This window comes from Lactuca saligna, chromosome 6 (assembly GCF_052625555.1).
Source record: "Lactuca saligna cultivar CGN05327 chromosome 6, ASM5262555v1, whole genome shotgun sequence".
NCBI classification, from domain to species: Eukaryota; Viridiplantae; Streptophyta; class Magnoliopsida; order Asterales; family Asteraceae; genus Lactuca; species Lactuca saligna.
Window position 1 is genome coordinate 51197912 of NC_136422.1, and position 20573 is coordinate 51218484.

A 20573-nucleotide genomic window follows, 5' to 3' on the forward strand; every position below is an offset into this window, starting at 1 on the left:
ATTGCGGGATGATAAGAGAGGAGGCACCCAAAAACGTGTGGAAACGCTAAGGAAGCTCTTAGCCACGTTTTTGGTGCTCTAGGGATCCTTAAATAGTGAGGCTATTAGGGTTATCTAACAAGGAAACTCTAATTTGACTGCTTAAGCCCTAAGCAACCCATGGACTCCCTCCTTAGAGGCCTAAGACAATTGCTAATGAGTTTCCCCATAGAATTCATCCACCCCTCTAATATGGAGTCCATTAGCCCAATATTCAACTATCATACAATTGACAGTTCTAGTCCCTTAAGTTTAATTAATGTTTTTTAGCCGCAAAATTAATTCTTAATTAATTATTGACTAATATTAATTAAACAATATGATTTCTCCTTTAATATAGTATTCTCATAATATATTAATAAATCATAATTAATCCTCTCTCTCCATAATTCATCTTATCAAGTTGCTTTAGTGAAGGCAACCCAAAAGGACCATGCATCATCGGGTCAAGTACATACCAAAATAGTTATTTACTTAGACACTAATCCAACAGAAATAACCCTCAACAACTGCGCTACCTGGCCTTCAGTGGCCCTATTGCTCTATGCTCTACTCTCAACAATAATCCCACTACACACCTCCTGACAACAACTCAATTGACCGACTCCCAGTAGCTGTGATGCCCAGCTCTTGGCAGCCGTGTTACCCAACAACTATGTATTCATCATTCCCTTCCTTCACCTTCTATGAGAAAGGGGGGGGGGGGAGTCGGTACAACACTATACATGAGTGATTCGCATTCCAAAAGGGCATAGCTGAAGTACACAAAGAGCTAATACTTTGTGATAGTGCACCCCTAAGTAACACTAATATCCCGGATTGAAAGAGCAACCCCGTAGTTCAATCCTCAGTAGCCTCTTTGCGCAACCCTCAATGGTCGAGATGCTCATCTATCGCTAGCAGCTCGATGCTCAGTTCCCAACGACCCTGATGACCAGCTCTCGATGACGGTCTCGCTAAGTACCACTTGATGGTAGCTACACTATCCAGCTCTACGTAGCATCCCCGCTTCGCCCTCGAAAAATACTCAAGACACCGAGGCATCAATTATTACTACGACTAGTGATGCAACAAAGCAACAAGTACCATTCCACTTTCACCCAGACTGGTCACACGAGCTAGACACATAGATTGTAGTGTGTTACGCCCAGTCATGCGAGGTTCAGTACCCTCGCCTCGAGTTGCCTGGCGTCTCAGCCCGACTCCATTCTAGTGGCAAGCTCCGCATGCAAGGTTCAGTACCCTCGCCTTGAGTTGCATGGCTTCTCAGCCCGACTCCATTATAGTGGCAAGCTCTACATGCGAGGTTCAGTACCCTCGCCTCGAGTCGCCTGGCTTCCCAGCCCGACTCCATTATAGCGGCAAGCTCTGCATGCGAGGTTTAGTATGCTTGCCTCGAGTCGCCTGACTTCCCAACCCGACTACATTATAGCGGCAAGCTCTGCATGCGAGGTTTAGTACCCTCGTCTCGACTCGCCTGGCTTCCAAGCCCGACTCCATTATAGCGGAATGCTCCACATGTGAGGTTCAGTACCCTCGCCTCGAGTCGCTTGGCTTCTCAGCCCGACTCCATTATAGCGGCAAGCTCCATATGCGAGGTTCAGTACCCTCACCTCGGGTCGCCTGGCTTCCCATCCCAGCTCCATTATAGCGGCATGCTTCGCATGCAAGGTTCAGTACCCTCACCTCTAGTCGCCTGGCTTCCCAGCCTGGCGCCATTATAGCGGCATGCTCCGCATGCAAGGTTCAGTACCCTCGCCTCGAGTCGCCTGACTTCTCAGCTCGACTCCATTATGGCGGCACACCCCGCATGTAAGGTTCAACACCCTTGCCTTGAGTCGCCTGACTTCTCAGCTCGAATCCATCAACGACATGCTCCGCCAACGAGGCTCAAAGGCTCACAACCTTTTCCTATATGAATCCACACGATGCTTTCCCGTGTGATGTACTTACGATCACTAGCAGCCAAGCCCGATCCATTCCACTCGATACTTTCTCATGTGATGTATCTATACTGGCAGCCAAATCCGATCCATTCCGCGCGATGCTCTCCCGCGTAACATCTTCATGATCGTCAGCTGTTAAGCACAAGCTATTCTCCTAACTCGCGCAACATAAGTCGCGCATCATCGCGCTCCGTAATTCACGGATCACAAGCTTATTCTGTAACTAACACCATGATCTCGGTGCTTCCTCTTTCACAGTGATCATGATTCTCTTGTGCTCGGATGATCGATGAAGTGTTATGCTCATTACAACTTGATATAGTGAGGTTACTCTCTGATGACGTACCTAGGGCAGCACGACAGAATCGCGTCCAGCCCAGGAGCCAGGCATGCCAACCAGGCTCAACCCAGCAGGCTTAGCGCCCGCTGGCGCTCCCGGGAGCGGAATGCACAGGCGGAAGGCTCGTGCCCGCCAAGGGACGCACCCAGCTCCAACACAAAAGATACGGTTAGGGGACAAACAGAATCATCATGTCATTACCGTCAGAGCTAATGAGAGTGCCCTAACGGTTGAAGGTGCATGACCCTCCAATCAGCGCCCCTGATCTTGTCTCCCCAAAAAGCGATATTTTCTGGTACAGATTAGGCAAGGGCGCTAGGTATAAAAGGATATGCTATCAGACCCACGAGGTAAGCTCTCTTCACTCTCTAAAGAGCAGATACCAAAAAATCCTAAATACCCTCTAACTTGACTGTCAGAGCGTTCTTCTGGGAGCTCCTCCCGGAAACCGGGTGACGGCTTTCCTTCTTTGTGATCTTGCAGAGGCAGCCAAGAATCTAAGTGAACACTATCAACTGATCCAATTCAACGACGCATCATTTGGCGCCGTCCGTTTGTGAGACTAAGAACACAAACTAAAAGCACAAAAGTGAAAGGTCAATGACATCCAACGACAGTGAGGGACGATAGGCTAGTACCATACGTCCCATGGCAACGTTGGACAAAACACCTCCATCTACAGCGGTGAGTAGGGCCGCTCTAGGCGAAGGAAGTTCTACAGTAACCACTGAAGGTGCCCTACAACCGTCAATTTACCAGCCAAGAACAACGCCGCTGGGGCCACTTCCAACCACGTACCTTCAGATGCCACCGTTCTTTGTGCCGCCAATGCAACAAACACAACCGGTTCACTCAACAATGCTTCCGCCAGGCCACGTTTTCAACATCCCACCGTCGTTTACAACGCCGCCACCATACCAGGTGACGGGTGGACAGGGTTCAATGCTTTCAGTGCCACTGTTGGCGCAAACCATGACAGCTCATACGCCACCTGTCTATTCGATGGCCGGCGCATGGACCATACCAACCATCAACGCCAACAATAGTCTGCAGCAGACAACAACGGTCAACCCTATGACCGTTATTCACCCTTTCTCCTTGGTTATTCCCTCTAACTACCATTCCAACCGTACCCCTTTTACAGACCAAGCCTTGGCTATCACACGTCGCCACCATATGGCTTGAACCCCCAATACCAGCAATAGGGAACGTAACCCGTCCCAGGCCAAGATTGCCTTTCCCTTAGCATGACGTCTCCGTTTGTCAAAGAATTGTTGGATTATGAAATACCAAATACAGCCAAGCTACCGACGCTCAAGACATATAATGGAACCTCTGACCCGGATAGCCGCATCGACACATATGAATGGACAATGACGTCGTTGAAGCTTGACGAGAGGTTTTGGTGCACGTATTTCCCAACAACCCTTGATGGGAATGCCGACACATGGTTCAAGACGCTGCGACCGGGCAACATTTCCAATTTTGCCCAACTTAAGTACCTTTTCCTCACCAGCTTTTTGAAATTACGCAAGTACAAGGGAGACTCTCATTTAATCATAGGCTGTAACCAAAAGGAGGGTGAAACTGTACGAGAATACTTTGCAAGGTTCATAAACGCCACGTTAGACGTACCGGGGCATTATGAACGGCTCATAGTTGGCGCCTTTACGTCGGGACTTTTACCAGGCCCTTTATCACAAAAACCCATGGGAAAGAAGCCTCTAACACGAGCCGAATTGAAAGAAAGGGTGGAGCGATATCTGAGGCAGGAGGATGGCAAGGCAGCAAAACAGGCCTATCTGAATGCTATGACTGCCAGTCACCACAATCCAGGTCACATGGATTTCCAAGGGGGAAGTAGGCACTATGGCCAAGCAAGAAGACCACAGGCGCGGTTCCGACCGTTTGTCAAGGATGACAGATGCGGTTGTCGCCCGGATGTGTACACGATGTCAGATAAACAGCAGCCAACCAAATCGCCCAAGAACCGGTACTGTGAGTACCACAAAAGTAAGATGCATGATACAACTAACTGTTCGGTATTAAAAAAATGGACGAAATTGTAAAAATGGTCCCTGTGGTATGTAAAATTTTAGGGTTTTAGTCCAAACCTCGAGTTTTTTGGATTCATGGTCCTTTTGGAGTGGTTTGTATGTGAAAATAGTCCCTTCGAAAATTGAAATGACTGTAATACCCTTATGGTATTTATTTTGCATTTTTCTTTCATTTTTTTTAAATTTAATATTTATTTATTTATTTTAACAATTAAAAAAATAATAAAGGACCCACCTCTCTCTCTCTCTCTCTCTCTCTCTCTCTCCCTTTCCGTTCTAAAATGATTCATCTATAAAGAAATCAAGCTTTTTTTTTTGTACTTGAATAAAAGGAATCAACATTGAAACCATTGTTATATGGGTTTGAAATCGATGCACCCTTGAAGAACAATCGTACAAACACACATCTGCTTCAGTTAAACAATTTCACTCAGATACAACTAATGAAAATAAGAAGAAATAGATAAATCTGCTTCAATTACAAAACTTCACTCATATACAACCAATGAAAATAAGAAGAAATAGATAAAGAACAAGCAAGGTTAATTCTCCAAAATCTAAATATGGAAAAAAACAGCAATTAACGATGGTCAAAATTAGACCGCATAAATTAATTGGGATATGAACCCTAGATTTCGAGAAATTAACCATTTGAAACCAAACACAAACATCAGAATTCAACTTAGATCACCCAGACACAGATTACTAAGTAAACGGTCTTACACTCTTCAAAATCATACAAGGTGGAAAGAAACCTGAAGCCTAAAGTTGTTGCCGATGGAGAAGGAAAGCCGATCAATAAACATCCTTGTGAAATTGATTTTGGCTCAATATCCAAGAACATAATGAGAATTCGACAATGTTGGATCAATAATCAAGCGCCATGCTTGGTGTGCTGGTGAAACAACCAGGTCACAACAAAATCATTGTGGTAGATAATCGAAGTTAGGGCTCCAATGTTGATTATCCAAATCAGTAAGGCGTCCTCCATACCCCTGTTCTTTTTCAGACCGAACCAATAACTCACACGCTTGTTTCTTTTTCAGCAACAGTGGAGGGTAACATTGGACGAATTCTTGATGGATGCTTTCTTGATGGGAGGGAAGAAAGGTGAAGATCGAAAAGAGATGAGGTCGTTGCTAAGGCGACTTGTCGAAGCAGGGGTGTTTGGCTGGGATTAACAGATGAAGGTGAGGTTGGTGAAGGAGGAAACAGTTGGGTGGAGCTCTCATGGAGATTTTAGGATTATGTTTCTTATGATTCAAAATATGAGGAAAGGAACAAACAACAAACCCAGAAAAATGAGCGAGCGAGAGAGAGAGAGAGGCGGTCCTTAATTATTTTTTTAATTGTTAAAATAAATAAATAAATATTAAATTTTATAAAAATGAAAGAAAAAAGAACAATAAATATCACAAGGGTATTATAGTCATTTTAATTTTCGGAGGGACTATTTTCACATACAAACCACTCCAAAAGGACCATGAATCCAAAAAACTCGGGTTTGGACTAAAACCCCAAAATTTTGTATAGCACAGGGACCATTTTTGCAATTTTGTCATAAAAAAGAAATGGAAGAGAAATAGCTCAAAGGGGACTTGGTGGAAATAGCGTGAAGCTTGTGTGCCAAATTTGACGCCGAAAACGCTAAAAACATGCCTCGCGATAGGGTCCAGCCTAAGGAGATATTCATGATACGGAGGAAGAGAAGCAGTGAAGAGCAACAAAGGGAGCAAGGGATTATCAGACCCTCGGTGTGTACACTCACATTCTCCATACAAGACCCCCGCCCGAAGGGATGGAGGGGCGATAACCCACTAGTAATCCAAGCTTCCATCAGGGATGTAACTATACACATGGTCTACGTTAACACGGGAAGTTCGGCGGATATCATCTATGAGCACTGTTTCCGGCTTCTTCCAGACCGCTGGAAAGACAACCTACAGCCTACGACGGGGAGGCTGGTCGGATTCACTGGCTATAGCCTATGGCCGCTAGGCACAATTCACCTTCCTTTGACCATAACTAGCCACGATAGGCAGCGAAAGAAAACCGCCCTGATTGACTTTGTGGTCATTCGACATTCAACGGAGCACAACATCATTCTGGGGAGAACAACTCTCTTAAAGCTAGGGGTGGTCCCATCAACCATGCATGGGGTCATGAAGTTTGACACTCCAATGGGTGCAGCTACAGTATTGGCCACTCCACCTAAAGAATTACGATGCTTCACAGTCATGAAACCGGAAGAGATAACTAAAGAGGCCAAGAGGCCGAGACATGATCCTGCAAAAGGAAAGGAAGTGATCAATGAGAGACACCCTGGCCAGCCAGTCAGTATTGGACGCGATCTCCCAAGTCACATAAGAAGAGTGATGGTCAATTTGCTCAAGCGATATAAGCATGTGTTTTCATGGACCCCTACGGATATGGTGGGGGTAGAAAGGAAAATCATTGAGCACAAACTCATAATTTAACCAGGAGCAAAGGAGGTTAAGCAGTAGAAAGGGGTCCTTGGTGGGGACCGTAATAGGGAAATCAACATAGAGGTGGCCAACATGGAATAGTAAGGGAGGCAATATTCCCAAAATGGATCGCCAATCCAGTTATGGTCAGCAAGCAAGATGGGTCATGGCACATGTGCATAGACTTTTCCGACTTAAACAAAGCATGCCCTAAAGACTGTTACAAGGATTTAAGCTAAAGTGTTTTTTAGATGCATATAAAGGGTATCATCAGATCATGTTGAGTAAAGAGGATGAGGAAAAAATGGCTTTTTACATGGATCATGGCACTTTCTGTTACACCAAGATGCCTTTTGGTCTAAAGAATGCAGGGGCTACGTTTCAGCGCTGACAAGGCCATGCCATTGTTCTGCACGCTGAAAGGCTGCATCGCGAAGAGCAACTTCTAGTGGAAGAACGAAGCAGAAGTAGCGCTCCAGAAAATCAACGAAGCACTAAACAAGTTACCCACGCTGGCCAGTCCCGTCCCGGGAGAGACGTTGAAAATGTATCTTCCGACCTCAAACGAAATGATATCCTCAGTATTGACTATAGAAAGGGAAGGAGAATAGAGACTGGTGTACTTTGTAAGCAGGGCACTACAAGGGCCAAAACTCAACTACCCCACCCTGGAAAAGTTAGTGCACTAAACAAGTTACCCACGCTGGCCAGTCTCGTCCCGGGAGAGACGTTGCAAATGTATCTTTCCACCTCAAACGAAATGATATCCTCAGTATTAACTGTAGAAAGGGAAGGAGAATAGAGACTGGTGTACTTTGTAAGCAAGGCACTACAAGGGCCAAAACTCAACTACCCCACCCTGGAAAAGTTAGTCCTGGCACTTATCTACGCGGCGCGGCGACTGAGGCGATATTTTCAAGCACATCAGATCGAGGTGCTAACAAACTATCCCATCAAACAAATACTACTTAAGCCAGAGACATCGAGCTGGTTGGCGAAATCGACAATTGAATTGGGAGAACATGACATAAGTTACCGCCCAAGGACAAGTATTAAGGGACAAACGTTGGCCAATTTCTTGCTAGAAATTCTAGACGAGGGGGGCTCGGTTAAGGAAAAATTGTGGGCAGTTGAAGGAGCCCCGATCGACAGTAATTCGTGGACACTATATACGGACGGAGAATCAAGCAGGGAAGGCTCAGGGGCAGGGCTAATACTGACCAACCCAAAGGAGGAAGAAGTGACTTACACCCTGTATTTTGATTTTCATACGTCAAACAACGAAGCAGAGTATGAAGCTCTGCTTGCAGGATTACGCCTAGCCAAGCAAATGGGTGCGAAGGTTGGAACGGCCCTGACCGACTCAAGGCTAGCAGCGAACCAGGTCAGGCAGTTCAGAATTAAGCAGATACCTAAAAGCGTGATATGTGCATATTTAGTTTGGATTAAGTATAGATTTTTATTCATTTATTAGCTAAATTATTTCATTTCATGGACAAAAGGTACTTAAAAGTGTTTGAATTGTATTTTCAGTCCAAAAATGAAGCTCAGAAGCAAAAGGAAGCAGGAGAAGCGGTTAGGAGCTCGGGAATTGAATAAAGAAGAAAAATGTGACATCCCCAAAATCACGGCCAGAAAAGACCGGTTTTGTTTATACTTTATTTCAAAATCAGAGTTATCTTTTAATAAAAGGGTTGCGGAATTTGTCCCAAAACAATAATATGATAAAGATTTATCAAAAGCATTTCCATAGAAATGTATTTCATTAAAAGACTTGGGATGTCATGTTCGTACAGATCAAAAGTATAAACAGTACAATATAAGCCTTACTACATTATTTCATATCTACAGGCCTATATCCGTAATCCCTCGTCCAAAACATCACACCTATGCTCATGCGCCACTACCTGTAATGCATAAAACTGAGTGGGTCAGGCTTGGGAGCCTGGTGAGCACATAGGGTTTTCAACCCACAATAAATAAGTTTATTAATTTCATCAATCAACAATAACCCGATTACCCGTTCCCGTTATCCTCACTTTACGTCCCTAAACACCTATCATAAGGGACCTAGCCTAAGGATCATCATCGGGACGAACACTACTACTAAGGGGATTCCTCAGCATTAAATGTCCTAATAGGCAACCATGTGGGGGATGGAGTACACCGGTGAACACATCGTTCACAACACCTACAGGTTGCGAGCCTGATAGTGTTCCACTTGACTGTCTAGAAGAGTCCGTGGTCGTCATCTATACTCCGCTAGATGACTGGATCAACAACAACAACATCGAGGCCTCTCATCATTTTATCACACATCACCTATTACATCTACCCATGTTTTACCCCAACATTTTCGTAGATATAAAATACATATACAGTTTAAATCATTGAAAACATGTATAACAACGTTCATCTAACATAGATAGCAAGTATTCAGATAATATGCACATATAGCACGTAATTTATATAAAATACTTCATATCTATGTGTAAGCTGAAAGTAACTATGCACTCACCGGAAAAGGTGGTGATTCCGAACTCAAACAGCGCTTCGCTTCTTAAAAAGAATTTTTCTTCGACGAAACCTAGTATTATTACCACCAGAGTTTAGTTTATTATTCGTCGAGACTAATTAATAGTCTAGCTATTATTATTATTATTATTATATAAGCGTCAAAAAAATACTTATATAACCCATAATAATAGCCAAAGTATTTATTATAAGTTCCTAATAACGTTACTATAACTAAATAAAAGTTATATTAAAAATAGCGTAGGCGTAGCTCACTTACAGCGGGTTTTATAGAAAACCGGGCTTTGCTTGGAGCAGCGTTCCCAAGCCGAAAAGCTCTTCTTCTCAGAGCCTTCGAGCACTTCGGGGCTTCCGCCTCGTGCTAGGGAGGTTCCCTAGGCTTTTCGGGGGATTTCGGGGCTAGAGAGAGGTTCTAGAGAGAGAGAGAGAGAGTAAAGAGAAGAAAGTATGGGAAAGGTGTGAAGAAAATGAGGGTGGGAGAGGTGGTATTTATAGGGTGAAATGTGGCTGAACTTGGTGCCACATGTCACCATCTGGTGGCAAGCCTTGGGGAGAAAGCAATGGCCAAGATTGTGCCACATCACCCATTTTCGCACAGCACACTTCCGACTTCTAAAATCCGTAACTTTTACATACGACCTCCGTTTTTGACGTTCTTTATATCCACGCGTAGGTAATAATAAGATCTACAACTTTCATTTTGACACCGTCAGCTAATTCTCGACCGATCTTAAATTTAACAGTACATGGAGATTATACTGTTAAACGTCTGCGTAAAATTAATAACTTCTACATACGGACTCTGTTTTTGTCTGTCTTTTTACTGTTGATTTCCTATTAATGAGATCTTCAACTCTCATTTACATTGCGTAAGCCAAAAACCGCTCGAACTAAAATTCGAGTTTCAGGCCGTACACTGCTAAGCCGAATCTTAGAAAAATCATAACTTCTTCATACGAAGTCAGATTTGGGCGTTCTTTTTATCGATGTTCTTAGTTTAACATATTCTACGACTTTCGTTTAGATTGCTAAGGATAAAAAGTTTTCTATCGTAAATTCACTATTTACGTCTCCCGGTGTCGTGCCGGTTTTGCCGTAAAACTTCGGCGGGCCATAACTTCTTCGTTATAGCTCGGATTTCGGCATTCTTTATATGTACGGAAACCTTGAGACATATTCCTACAACTTTATGTAGAGATATCGGGATTATCTCACACTTTAATTTTGCTTTTTATTCTTTATTAATTATACATTTATAATTAAATAATAAACACATAAACACACATAATTCACATAATACTCAAATATTTCATATTTATTACTTCAAAAAGAGTTACAATAGTTGACCTAGACTATTACATTGATAAAAATGCTTAGCCCTGAAAACCCGGGCGTTACAATTCTCACCCCCTTAGGATGATTCCGTCCCGGAATCATGCATCAGCAAACAGATGTGGATAGCGACTCATCATGTCATCCTCTGTTTCCCAAGTGAGATTTGACCCATTCGAATGTTTCCATCGGACTAGCACCAAGTCAACCATCTTGCGTCGTAACTTCTTAGTCTTACGGTCAATAATTGCCTCAGGCTCTTCGATCAGCCTTTTATTCTCATCCATCCTTAATTCTGAGATTGGAATTATGTCGGGAACATCTCCCATGAATTTCCTCAAATAACACACATGGAAGGTGTTATGAATACCATTGAGTTCTTCGGGCAATTCCATCTTGTAAGCTTGGTTCCCAATCCTCTGAAGAACTTTGAATGGTCCAATAAACCTTGGACTCAACTTTCCTCGTTTCCCAAATCGTATAAGTCCCTTCCACGGTGAGACTTTAAGTAAAACGGAATCCCCAACTTCGAAGGTTATCGGTCGTCTTTTCTTGTCGGCATAGCTCTTCTGACGATCCTGAGCTGCTAACATTCTTTCCCTAATCACCTTCAATTTCTCAGCAGTCTCATGGACTATCTCGGGGCCCATAAACTGCTTCTCTCCGGCTTCAAGCCAACAAGATGGCGTACGACACTTCTGCCCATACAAGGCTTGATAAGGAGCCATCTTGATGCTCGAGTGAAAACTATTGTTGTAGGAAAATTCTACCAGAGGTAAGTGCTCGTCCTAATTCCCTTGGAATTCGAGGGTACATGCTCTCAGCATATCTTCCAACGTCTGAATCGTTCTTTCACTCTGACCATCAGTTTGCGGATGGTAAGCAGTACTCAAACACAACTTTGTACCCAACTCCTCTTGTAGACTCCTCCAAAACCTCGATGTGAAATGACTATCACGATCTGACACAATAGTAAGAGGGACACCGTGAAGTCTTACAATTTCCTTCACGTAAGCATTTGCGAGCTTATCCATAGACCACTTCTCGTTGGCTGCTATGAAGTGTGCACTCTTGGTGAAACGATCCACGACTACCCAAATCATGTCGTGACCATTCTTCGTTCTGGGCAGTTTAGTCACAAAATCCATGGTGATGTCTTCCCATTTTCCCATGGGTACAGGTAAGGGTTCTAAACTCCCATAGGGTTTTTGATGTTGTGCCTTAACCCTCGCACATGTTACGCACTCAGCCACATACTTCGCAACATCGAGCTTCATCGTCGGCCACCAATAGTAGGGTTTTAGGTCCCTATACATTTTAGTGCTACCGGGATGAATCGAGTACATGGTCTTGTGTGCTTCTTCCATTAGAAGATCTCTTATTCCTCCCGTCTTAGGTACCCAAATTCGATCTTGGAATACATTCAGTCCTCGACTGTTCGTACCGAACACTAACGTTTTTCCCAAACGTTCTTCCTTTCGGTCATTCTTTTCTAAGGCTTCTTCTTGAGCTTTCCTGATACTTTCCACAATCATCGAGACGACTTCAATTCTTAACGCTCTTGGCCTTTTTCTTTCAAGATTGACTTTCCGACTGAGAGCATCAGCAACAATATTTGCTTTACCTGGGTGGTAAAGTATCTCACAGTCGTAGTCCTTGAGAAGTTCTAGCCAGCGTCGTTGCCTCATGTTCAACTCCTTCTGATTAAAGAGATATTGGAGGCTCTTATTATCAGTGAAGAGCTTGCACTTCGTGTCGTAGAGGTAATGCCTCCATATCTTTAAGGCAAATACTACCGCTGCCAACTCCAGATCATGAGTGGGGTAGTTCTTTTCGTGCTCTTTCAATTGTCGAGATGCGTATGCTATCACCTTTTCTCTTTGGGTCAGAACACAACCCAACCCGACTCCAGATGCATCACTATAAACTGCGAAATCTTCGACTCCATCGGGTAGAGAAAGTATCGGTGCTTCACATAACTTCTTTTTTAGCTTCTCGAACGCCTCATCGTGTTTCTCACTCCATGTATACGTAGCTCCTTTATGGGTCAAAGCTGTTAATGGAGCAGCTATCGAAGAAAAGCCTTGGATAAATCGTCGGTAATATCCGGCTAATCCTAGAAAGCTTCGAATCTCTGTGGGACTCTTCGGACGTTCCCACTTCATTACAGCCTCGATCTTGGCGGGGTCAACCATTATTCCCTCCTGGTTAACAACATGACCCAAGAATTGGACTTCCCGTATCCAAAAGTCGCATTTGGAGAACTTTGCAAAAAGCTTCTCCTTCTTTAACACCTCCAACACTTCTCGTAGATGCTTGCCATGCTCCTCCTGGCTTTTCGAGTAAATGAGAATGTCGTCGATGAACACTATCACAGATTTATCGAGGAATGGTTTACAAACCCTATTCATCAAATCCATGAATGCTGCGGGAGCATTGGTTAGTCCGAATGACATAACCAAGAACTCGTAGTGTCCATATCTTGTTCTGAATGCAGTCTTCTCAATATCCTGCTCTCTCACCTTCAACTGACGATATCCTGACCTAAGATCGATCTTTGAGAAGTAGCTCGAAACTTGCAGCTGATCGAATAGATCATCAATCCTCGGCAATGGATACTTGTTCTTCACCGTTGCCTTATTCAACTCTCGGTAGTCTATTCACATCCTCATGCTTCCGTCCTTCTTCTTCACGAATAACACTGGAGCTCCCCAGGGTGATGAACTAGGTCGAATGAAACCGCTGTCCAACAGCTCCTGAAGTTGCGTCATGAGCTCCTTCATCTCCGTCGGTGCTAATCGGTAAGGTGCCTTTGCTATCGGTGTTGTTCCTGGTAATAAGTCTATAAGAAATTCTACTTGCCTATCAGGTGGTAATCCGGGAAGATCTTCGGGAAAGACTTCCGGATAATCGCACACAACCGGTATATTCTGCACCTCTTTCTTTTCTTTCTTAGCATCGATTACGAATGCCAAGTACGATGCACATCCCTTGGACAAACATTTCTTGGCTTTCATCAAGGAGATGATTCCAGAACTCACTCTGCGTTTGTCCCCGTACACCATAAATGATTCCTTTCCGGGTGGGTTTATCCTAACTATCTTCTTTCGGCATAATATCTCGGCATCGTTGGCGCTAAGCCAATCCATACCCAAAACGATGTCAAAACCGTTTAACTCTATGGGTAATAGTTCCTCCTGGAATTCGTTTCCGTTTAGGTCAATGACGATGTTCCTAATACGATTACTAACAGGTACGAATTTGCCACTGGCAACTTCTACAATTAGGGCGTTATCAAGTTTTTCTACAGGTAATGCTAATTTCGCACTAAATTTATGCGACACAAAGGAGTAGTTGGCTCCGGAATCAAACAGTATATTTGCAGGCAAACCATTTACAAGAAAGGTACCTGAAGCGACGTCTACTGCCTCCTTTGCAGCCTCGAGCGTCATCTGGAAGGTTCTCGCCTTCGGCTTTGGTGGTATGTTGGGTCTTCCTGCCTCCTTCTTCTTCGGGCAGTCCTTCAAAATGTGCCCTTCTTCATTACACCCATAACAGGCCTTCTGGTTAAGGGTGCATTCATTGGCATAGTGCCCAGGCTTTCCGCATTTGTAACAAGTGACCCCTCCATCACACTTCCCAAAGTGCTTCTTCTTGCACTTGTCACACCACTTTGCTTCTGATCCTCCTCCTCTCGAACCAGGTTTCTAGAATCTACTCTTCTTGTTGGACTTCGAGGATCCATCAAACTTCCGTTTCTCACCGACCTCAGCCCTTTCCAGACCTCTTTCCTTTTGTTGGGTCTCCACATTCTTAGCTGCTCGAACAGCTGATTTCAGAGTGGTTGCCATCTTGACTGTTGGGCCAAAGTCAGCCGGCAGTCCGTTTGCGAATTTCTCAATTTTAGAAAGTTCGGTTGGCACTAGGTATGGAAACAACTTCATCTTTTCCGTAAATGCAGCAGCATAGTCATCGATGCTCATTCTCCCCTTCTTCAAATTTTGGAACTCATTGTTCAGATCAATCAGGTCTATCTCTGAACAGTACTGCGCCTTTAGTTGTTCCAAGAACTCATCCCATGATATTTTCAGGGCTTTTCCTCGTGGCATCGTATCTGCCAATAGCTTCCACCAACTCAAGACTCCAGTTTTCAATTGTCTCACAGCGAAGATAGTCTTCTGCTTTTCGTTGCAGTCGCAACTCTCAAACACCATCTCCATCTCGGAGATCCAGTCCATAATCTCAACAGGCTTTGGGCTTCCTGAGAGACTTGGTGGTTTTGCACCCAAGAAATTTTTCTACATCCGCCCATCCTTGTTGTTTCTTCCTTCTGGGCCATCCCTTTGTTCACCTTGAGTCCCTATTTGACTCACTTGACGGCTATAGTTCCCTTCCTCAGATGGCTCGGGAACTGGCTCCGTCGGTTCAACATGTATGGTAGGTTCGTCTATATTCTCGCGGATCATCCGTCGCATTTCTTCCCTTTGTTCAGCTAGCATAGCCTGAATCATGGCTTGAACTCCAGCCATGGTAACTGGCTCAGGTGCAACTTCTTCAACAATAGGTATTTGCTGAACTACTGGGGGTTGGTTCCTACCTCCATTTGCGTTCACGTTTCCGCTACGGGTCCTTGCCATCATGATCTATACACCGAATAAGGTGAATTCAGATCTTTATTTAGGAGAGACGTTTTAAATCGTCCTTATCACTCCGAAACGTTTACATGCTAGTTCTAATATCGTAGTCGTACATTTAGAATCCTAAAAACATAAGGTTTCCAGATCCGGTCGGCAACAGACCATAGATCCGAACAAAATAACGGCATATCATGCATAAAGCATTTAGCACATAAAAGCATTTTAGGCACAATTCCTAAAATAAGCTAGTACTCACACCTCACAATCATCGCTTAGCATTCTAAGTTTAAGTCTAGAAATCCTACAAATTCCTAGTTCGCTTAAACTAATGCTCTGATACCAACTGTGACATCCCCAAAATCACGGCCAGAAAAGACCGGTTTTGTTTATACTTTATTTCAAAATCAGAGTTATCTTTTAATAAAAGGGTTGCGGAATTTGTCCCAAAACAATAATATGATAAAGATTTATCAAAAGCATTTCCATAGAAATGTATTTCATTAAAAGACTCGGGATGTCATGTTCGTACATATCAAAAGTATAAACAGTACAATATAAGCCTTACTACATTATTTCATATCTACAGGCCTATATCCGTAATCCCTCGTCCAAAACATCACACCTATGCTCATGCGCCACTACCTGTAATGCATAAAACTGAGTGGGTCAGGCTTGGGAGCCTGGTGAGCACATAGGGTTTTCAACCCACAATAAATAAGTTTATTAATTTCATCAATCAATAATAACCCGATTACCCGTTCCCGTTATCCTCACTTTACGTCCCTAAACACCTATCATAAGGGACCTAGCCTAAGGATCATCATCGGGACGAACACTACTACTAAGAGGATTCCTCAGCATTAAATGTCCTAATAGGCAACCATGTGGGGGATGGAGTACACCGGTGAACACATCGTTCACAACACCTACAGGTTGCGAGCCTGATAGTGTTCCACTGGACTGTCTAGAAGAGTCCGTGGTCGTCATCTATACTCCGCTAGATGACTGGATCAACAACAACAACATCGAGGCCTCTCATCATTTTATCACACATCACCTATTACATCTACCCATGTTTTACCCCAACATTTTCGTAGATATAAAATACATATACAGTTTAAATCATTGAAAACATGTATAACAACGTTCATCTAACATAGATAGCAAGTATTCAGATAATATGCACACATAGCACGTAATTTATATAAAATACTTCATATCTATGTGTAAGCTGAAAGTAACTATGCACTCACCGGAAAAGGTGGTGATTCCGAACTCAAACAGCGCTTCGCTTCTTAAAAAGAATTTTTCTTCGACGAAACCTAGTATTATTACCACCAGAGTTTAGTTTATTATTCGTCGAGACTAATTAATAGTCTAGCTATTATTATTATTATATAAGCGTAAAAAAAAATACTTATATAACCCATAATAATAGCCAAAGTATTTATTATAAGTTCCTAATAACGTTACTATAATTAAATAAAAGTTATATTAAAAATAGCGTAGGCGTAGCTCACTTACAGCGGGTTTTATAGAAAACCGGGCTTTGCTTGGAGCAGCGTTCCCGAGCCGAAAAGCTCTTCTTCTCAGAGCCTTCGAGCACTCCGGGGCTTCCGCCTCGTGCTAGGGAGGTTCCCTAGGCTTTTCGGGGGATTTCGGGGCTAGAGAGAGGTTCTAGAGAGAGAGAGAGAGAGTAAAGAGAAGAAAGAATGGGAAAGGTGTGAAGAAAATGAGGGTGGGAGAGGTGGTATTTATAGGGTGAAATGTGGCTGAACTTGGTGCCACATGTCACCATCTGGTGGCAAGCCTTGGGGAGAAAGCAATGGCCAAGATTGTGGCACATCACCCATTTTCGCACAGAACACTTCCGACTTCTAAAATCCGTAACTTTTACATACGACCTCCGTTTTTGACGTTCTTTATATCCACGCATAGGTAATAATAAGATCTACAACTTTCATTTTGACACCGTCAGCTAATTCTCGACCGATCTTAAATTTAACAGTACAAGGAGATTATACTGTTAAACGTCTGCGTAAAATTAATAACTTCTACATACGGACTCTGTTTTTGTCTGTCTTTTTACCGTTGATTTCCTATTAATGAGATCTTCAACTCTCATTTACATTGCGTAGGCCAAAAACCGCTCGAACTAAAATTCGAGTTTCAGGCCGTGCACTGCTAAGCCGAATCTTAGAAAAATCATAACTTCTTCATACGAAGTCAGATTTGGGCGTTCTTTTTATCGACGTTCTTAATTTAACATATTCTACGACTTTTGTTTAGATTGCTAAGGATAAAAAGTTTTCTATCGTAAATTCACTATTTACGTCTCCCGGTGTCGTGCCGGTTTTGCCGTAAAACTTCGGCGGGCCATAACTTCTTCGTTATAGCTCGGATTTCGGCATTCTTTATATGTACGGAAACCTTGAGACATATTCCTACAACTTTATGTAGAGATATAGGGATTATCTCACACTTTAATTTTGACGCTCATTTTTATTCTTTATTAATTATACATTTATAATTAAATAATAAACACATAAACACACATAATTCACATAATACTCAAATATTTCATATTTATTACTTCAAAAAGAGTTACAATAGTTGACCTAGACTATTACATTGACAAAAATGCTTAGCCCTGAAAACCCGGGCGTTACAAAAAACACCAAAAATAACATCTACTCGGCAAGTAGGGTCGATTACTCGACGAGTCCAAGTGAAGATTCGAGAAGATAACGACTCGGGAACCCAGATACTTATCGCATACGGGGATTGTGAGATGGACTCGACGAGTCGGCACCTGACTCGACGAGTCGATGCGTGAATATAAAGATAACTTCTCAGATCGATGAAAAGAACTTCTGGGACAATTCTGGAAAAATCAGCTGCGATTCAGAGGCCAGAGAAACCCTAGAAGACAGAGATAGAAGCTACAATTCAATCCCGAAGAAGATTTGAGGCAAATTTCATCATTCTACTTAATCTTTTGTTTTCCATTATGGTTAGACAATTAGAATTCATTTTTATGTTGTTATTTACTTCAATCATGAGCTAAAACTCTTAACTTCTATTTGGGGATACAAAATTGAGACTATGGTTTGATTATTGGTAGGATTAATTCAATGTTGGTGATTTTTGTTATTTTAGCTTGCTAAAGAACCTTGTGTGTGAATGATAACTAATTATCTGTTAATAGGATGGTAATTAAATAACATGAACATCGTTTGATTATCAACCTCATATACCATGTGACTACTTTGTTATATGTCTAGAATTAATGAACATGAAACTAGAATTAATAAGAAAATTAAGTAAATCCATGTGCAAGCTTGTGTGATGACCATCAACAAGAAGTTAATTAAAAGCCAAATTGGTTAACTATTGTAAGTCTAAAGTAATCCGAATAATTAATCTAGTGAACTAAATTGAATTAGATAATTGATCACCGTTAAAGTTAGTTTATTTACTAACGATTAGTGTAGTGAATTCGAACCTAGTCACTTGAATCGGTAACCAATAAAAGAGTTAATCCATTGCACTATTACCTTGAAATCAACCATATGATCAATTGAGTTGAACTAAACAAAAATTCCTTCGTGTTATTGAATCTAGTTAATTCTTTGTTTTTCTAGTTTTTTAGATTGAGTAATAGTTAGTAAGTTTCTAGTCTTGTAAAACTAGAGAAAACCCTCTACTTATTAATTAATTTAGATAGAATTAGTTTTTAGTTTTAATTTTCCGTTCCATGTGTTCGATACCCTACTTATTTGACTATACCACAATTGATAGGTCCACTGCCTTTGTGTATTTATTTTACAACTAAAAGTAGGTTTAAAACTAAGTGAGTTTTCACACATCAAGTTTTTGGCGTCGTTGCCGGGAAACGGTTCTAAAATTAACATTAAATTCTAATTCAATCGTCCTTTATGTGAGATTTATCTTACACAAAGTTAATTACATGGTAATTTAGTAGGTAGTATAATTTAAAAAAATTTAATAATAATAAAAAAAATAATAATAAAATAAAAAAATAATAAATAAATTTTTTTTTTCTGATTTTACCTTGGACTCGCTGAGTGCACTCGTGCAGACTCGGCAAGTACGTCGCTGTTTGCAACTTTAATTTTTTATTTTATTTTTGTTCTTTTTACGCATTTTCTGTTTTGTTTTACAGTTGTTTCATGACCCGAGGATCTGATACACCTCTGGTCCCCCCTCTTGAAGACCCGGAATCCGCACTAAGGAGGAGCAAAGGCAAAGCCGTTGGAGAATCCGCTTCTTCAAAGAACTCACCACTCAAAAACCTCAAGTCTGTTTTCAGCAAGAAGAGGAGCAACAAATCAGGAGCATCCAGTGCCTCTTTGACAATCGAAGATCCAATTCAAAAAGACACCGAGTACGAGACCGAGGAAGAGGAAGAACCCACATACGAGCACGAATCCGAGTTTGAAGACGATTTAGCTACCTCTATGCCTAATATCAATGAAATCCCCATGGGGGAATGGAAGAATAGGATGAGTGATGACACCGGCCCGGGACTTGTGCAGCCCGCAATTCCCGCAACCACTACTTTCAAGCTAAAGGTCCATATTCCTGCTCAACTCAAGGAGATTCCTTTTTATGGGAAAGACCACAAAGATTCCTACAAGCACTTGGATGAAGTAAATGATGTGGCTGACTACTTCACTATACCAAATTTGCCTCACGAGACCCAGCTACTTCGCATGCTCCCAGTCACGTTTAAAGGTGCTGCGAAGGATTGGCTTAAGTCACTTCCTCCCGGATCGGTCACCACATAGGCCAAGATGAAAGAGGAATTCATAGACCACTTTTGCCCGCCTTCCAAGATAGCTAAGTTGAAGAAAGCCATCGCCAACTTCGAGCAACAAACCGGTGAATCTCTTTATGAAGCTTGGGAAAGGTACAAAGGTTTGCTTAGAAATTGCCCACACCATGACCTTAATAGCCAACAAGAGGTCTCCACTTTCTATGATGGAGTCAATGTCACCACAAGGCAATTGCTCGATTCACAAGGCCCGCTCACCAGAAAGCCGCCTCCGGTAATCAAGGAGTTAATTGAGGAATTCTCTAAGCATTTTAGAGAATACCACAATCTGAGAAATGAAGTAAGTCGGGGAGCAGTGAACTCGATGAATGATAGCATGGCATCGGTAATAGCTAAGCTCGATAGTCTAGATAGAAGGATGACA

The 20573-nt window shown here is 42.4% G+C and overlaps 1 protein-coding gene and 1 non-coding gene across 2 annotated transcripts; one reads left to right on the forward strand and one right to left on the reverse strand.

Moving 5' to 3' along the window:
• Positions 1–3572: 3572 nt before the first annotated feature.
• On the forward strand, positions 3573–4394 carry LOC145002565 (uncharacterized). Its single transcript, XM_078961809.1, has one exon. It carries the CDS (start codon positions 3573–3575, stop codon positions 4392–4394), a length of 822 nt encoding a protein of 273 aa, XP_078817935.1.
• Positions 4395–20216: 15822 nt separating this feature from the next.
• LOC145003600 (small nucleolar RNA R71) lies at positions 20217–20323 on the reverse strand. The gene has a single exon (XR_013662054.1). It is a non-coding gene; the product is annotated as a small nucleolar RNA R71 (small nucleolar RNA).
• Positions 20324–20573: the final 250 nt, after the last annotated feature.

Excerpts from the sequence above, each read along its gene's own strand:
- LOC145002565 (XM_078961809.1), top strand. The coding sequence starts at position 3,573 with ATGACGTCTCCGTTTGTCAAAGAATTGTTGGATTATGAAATACCAAAT.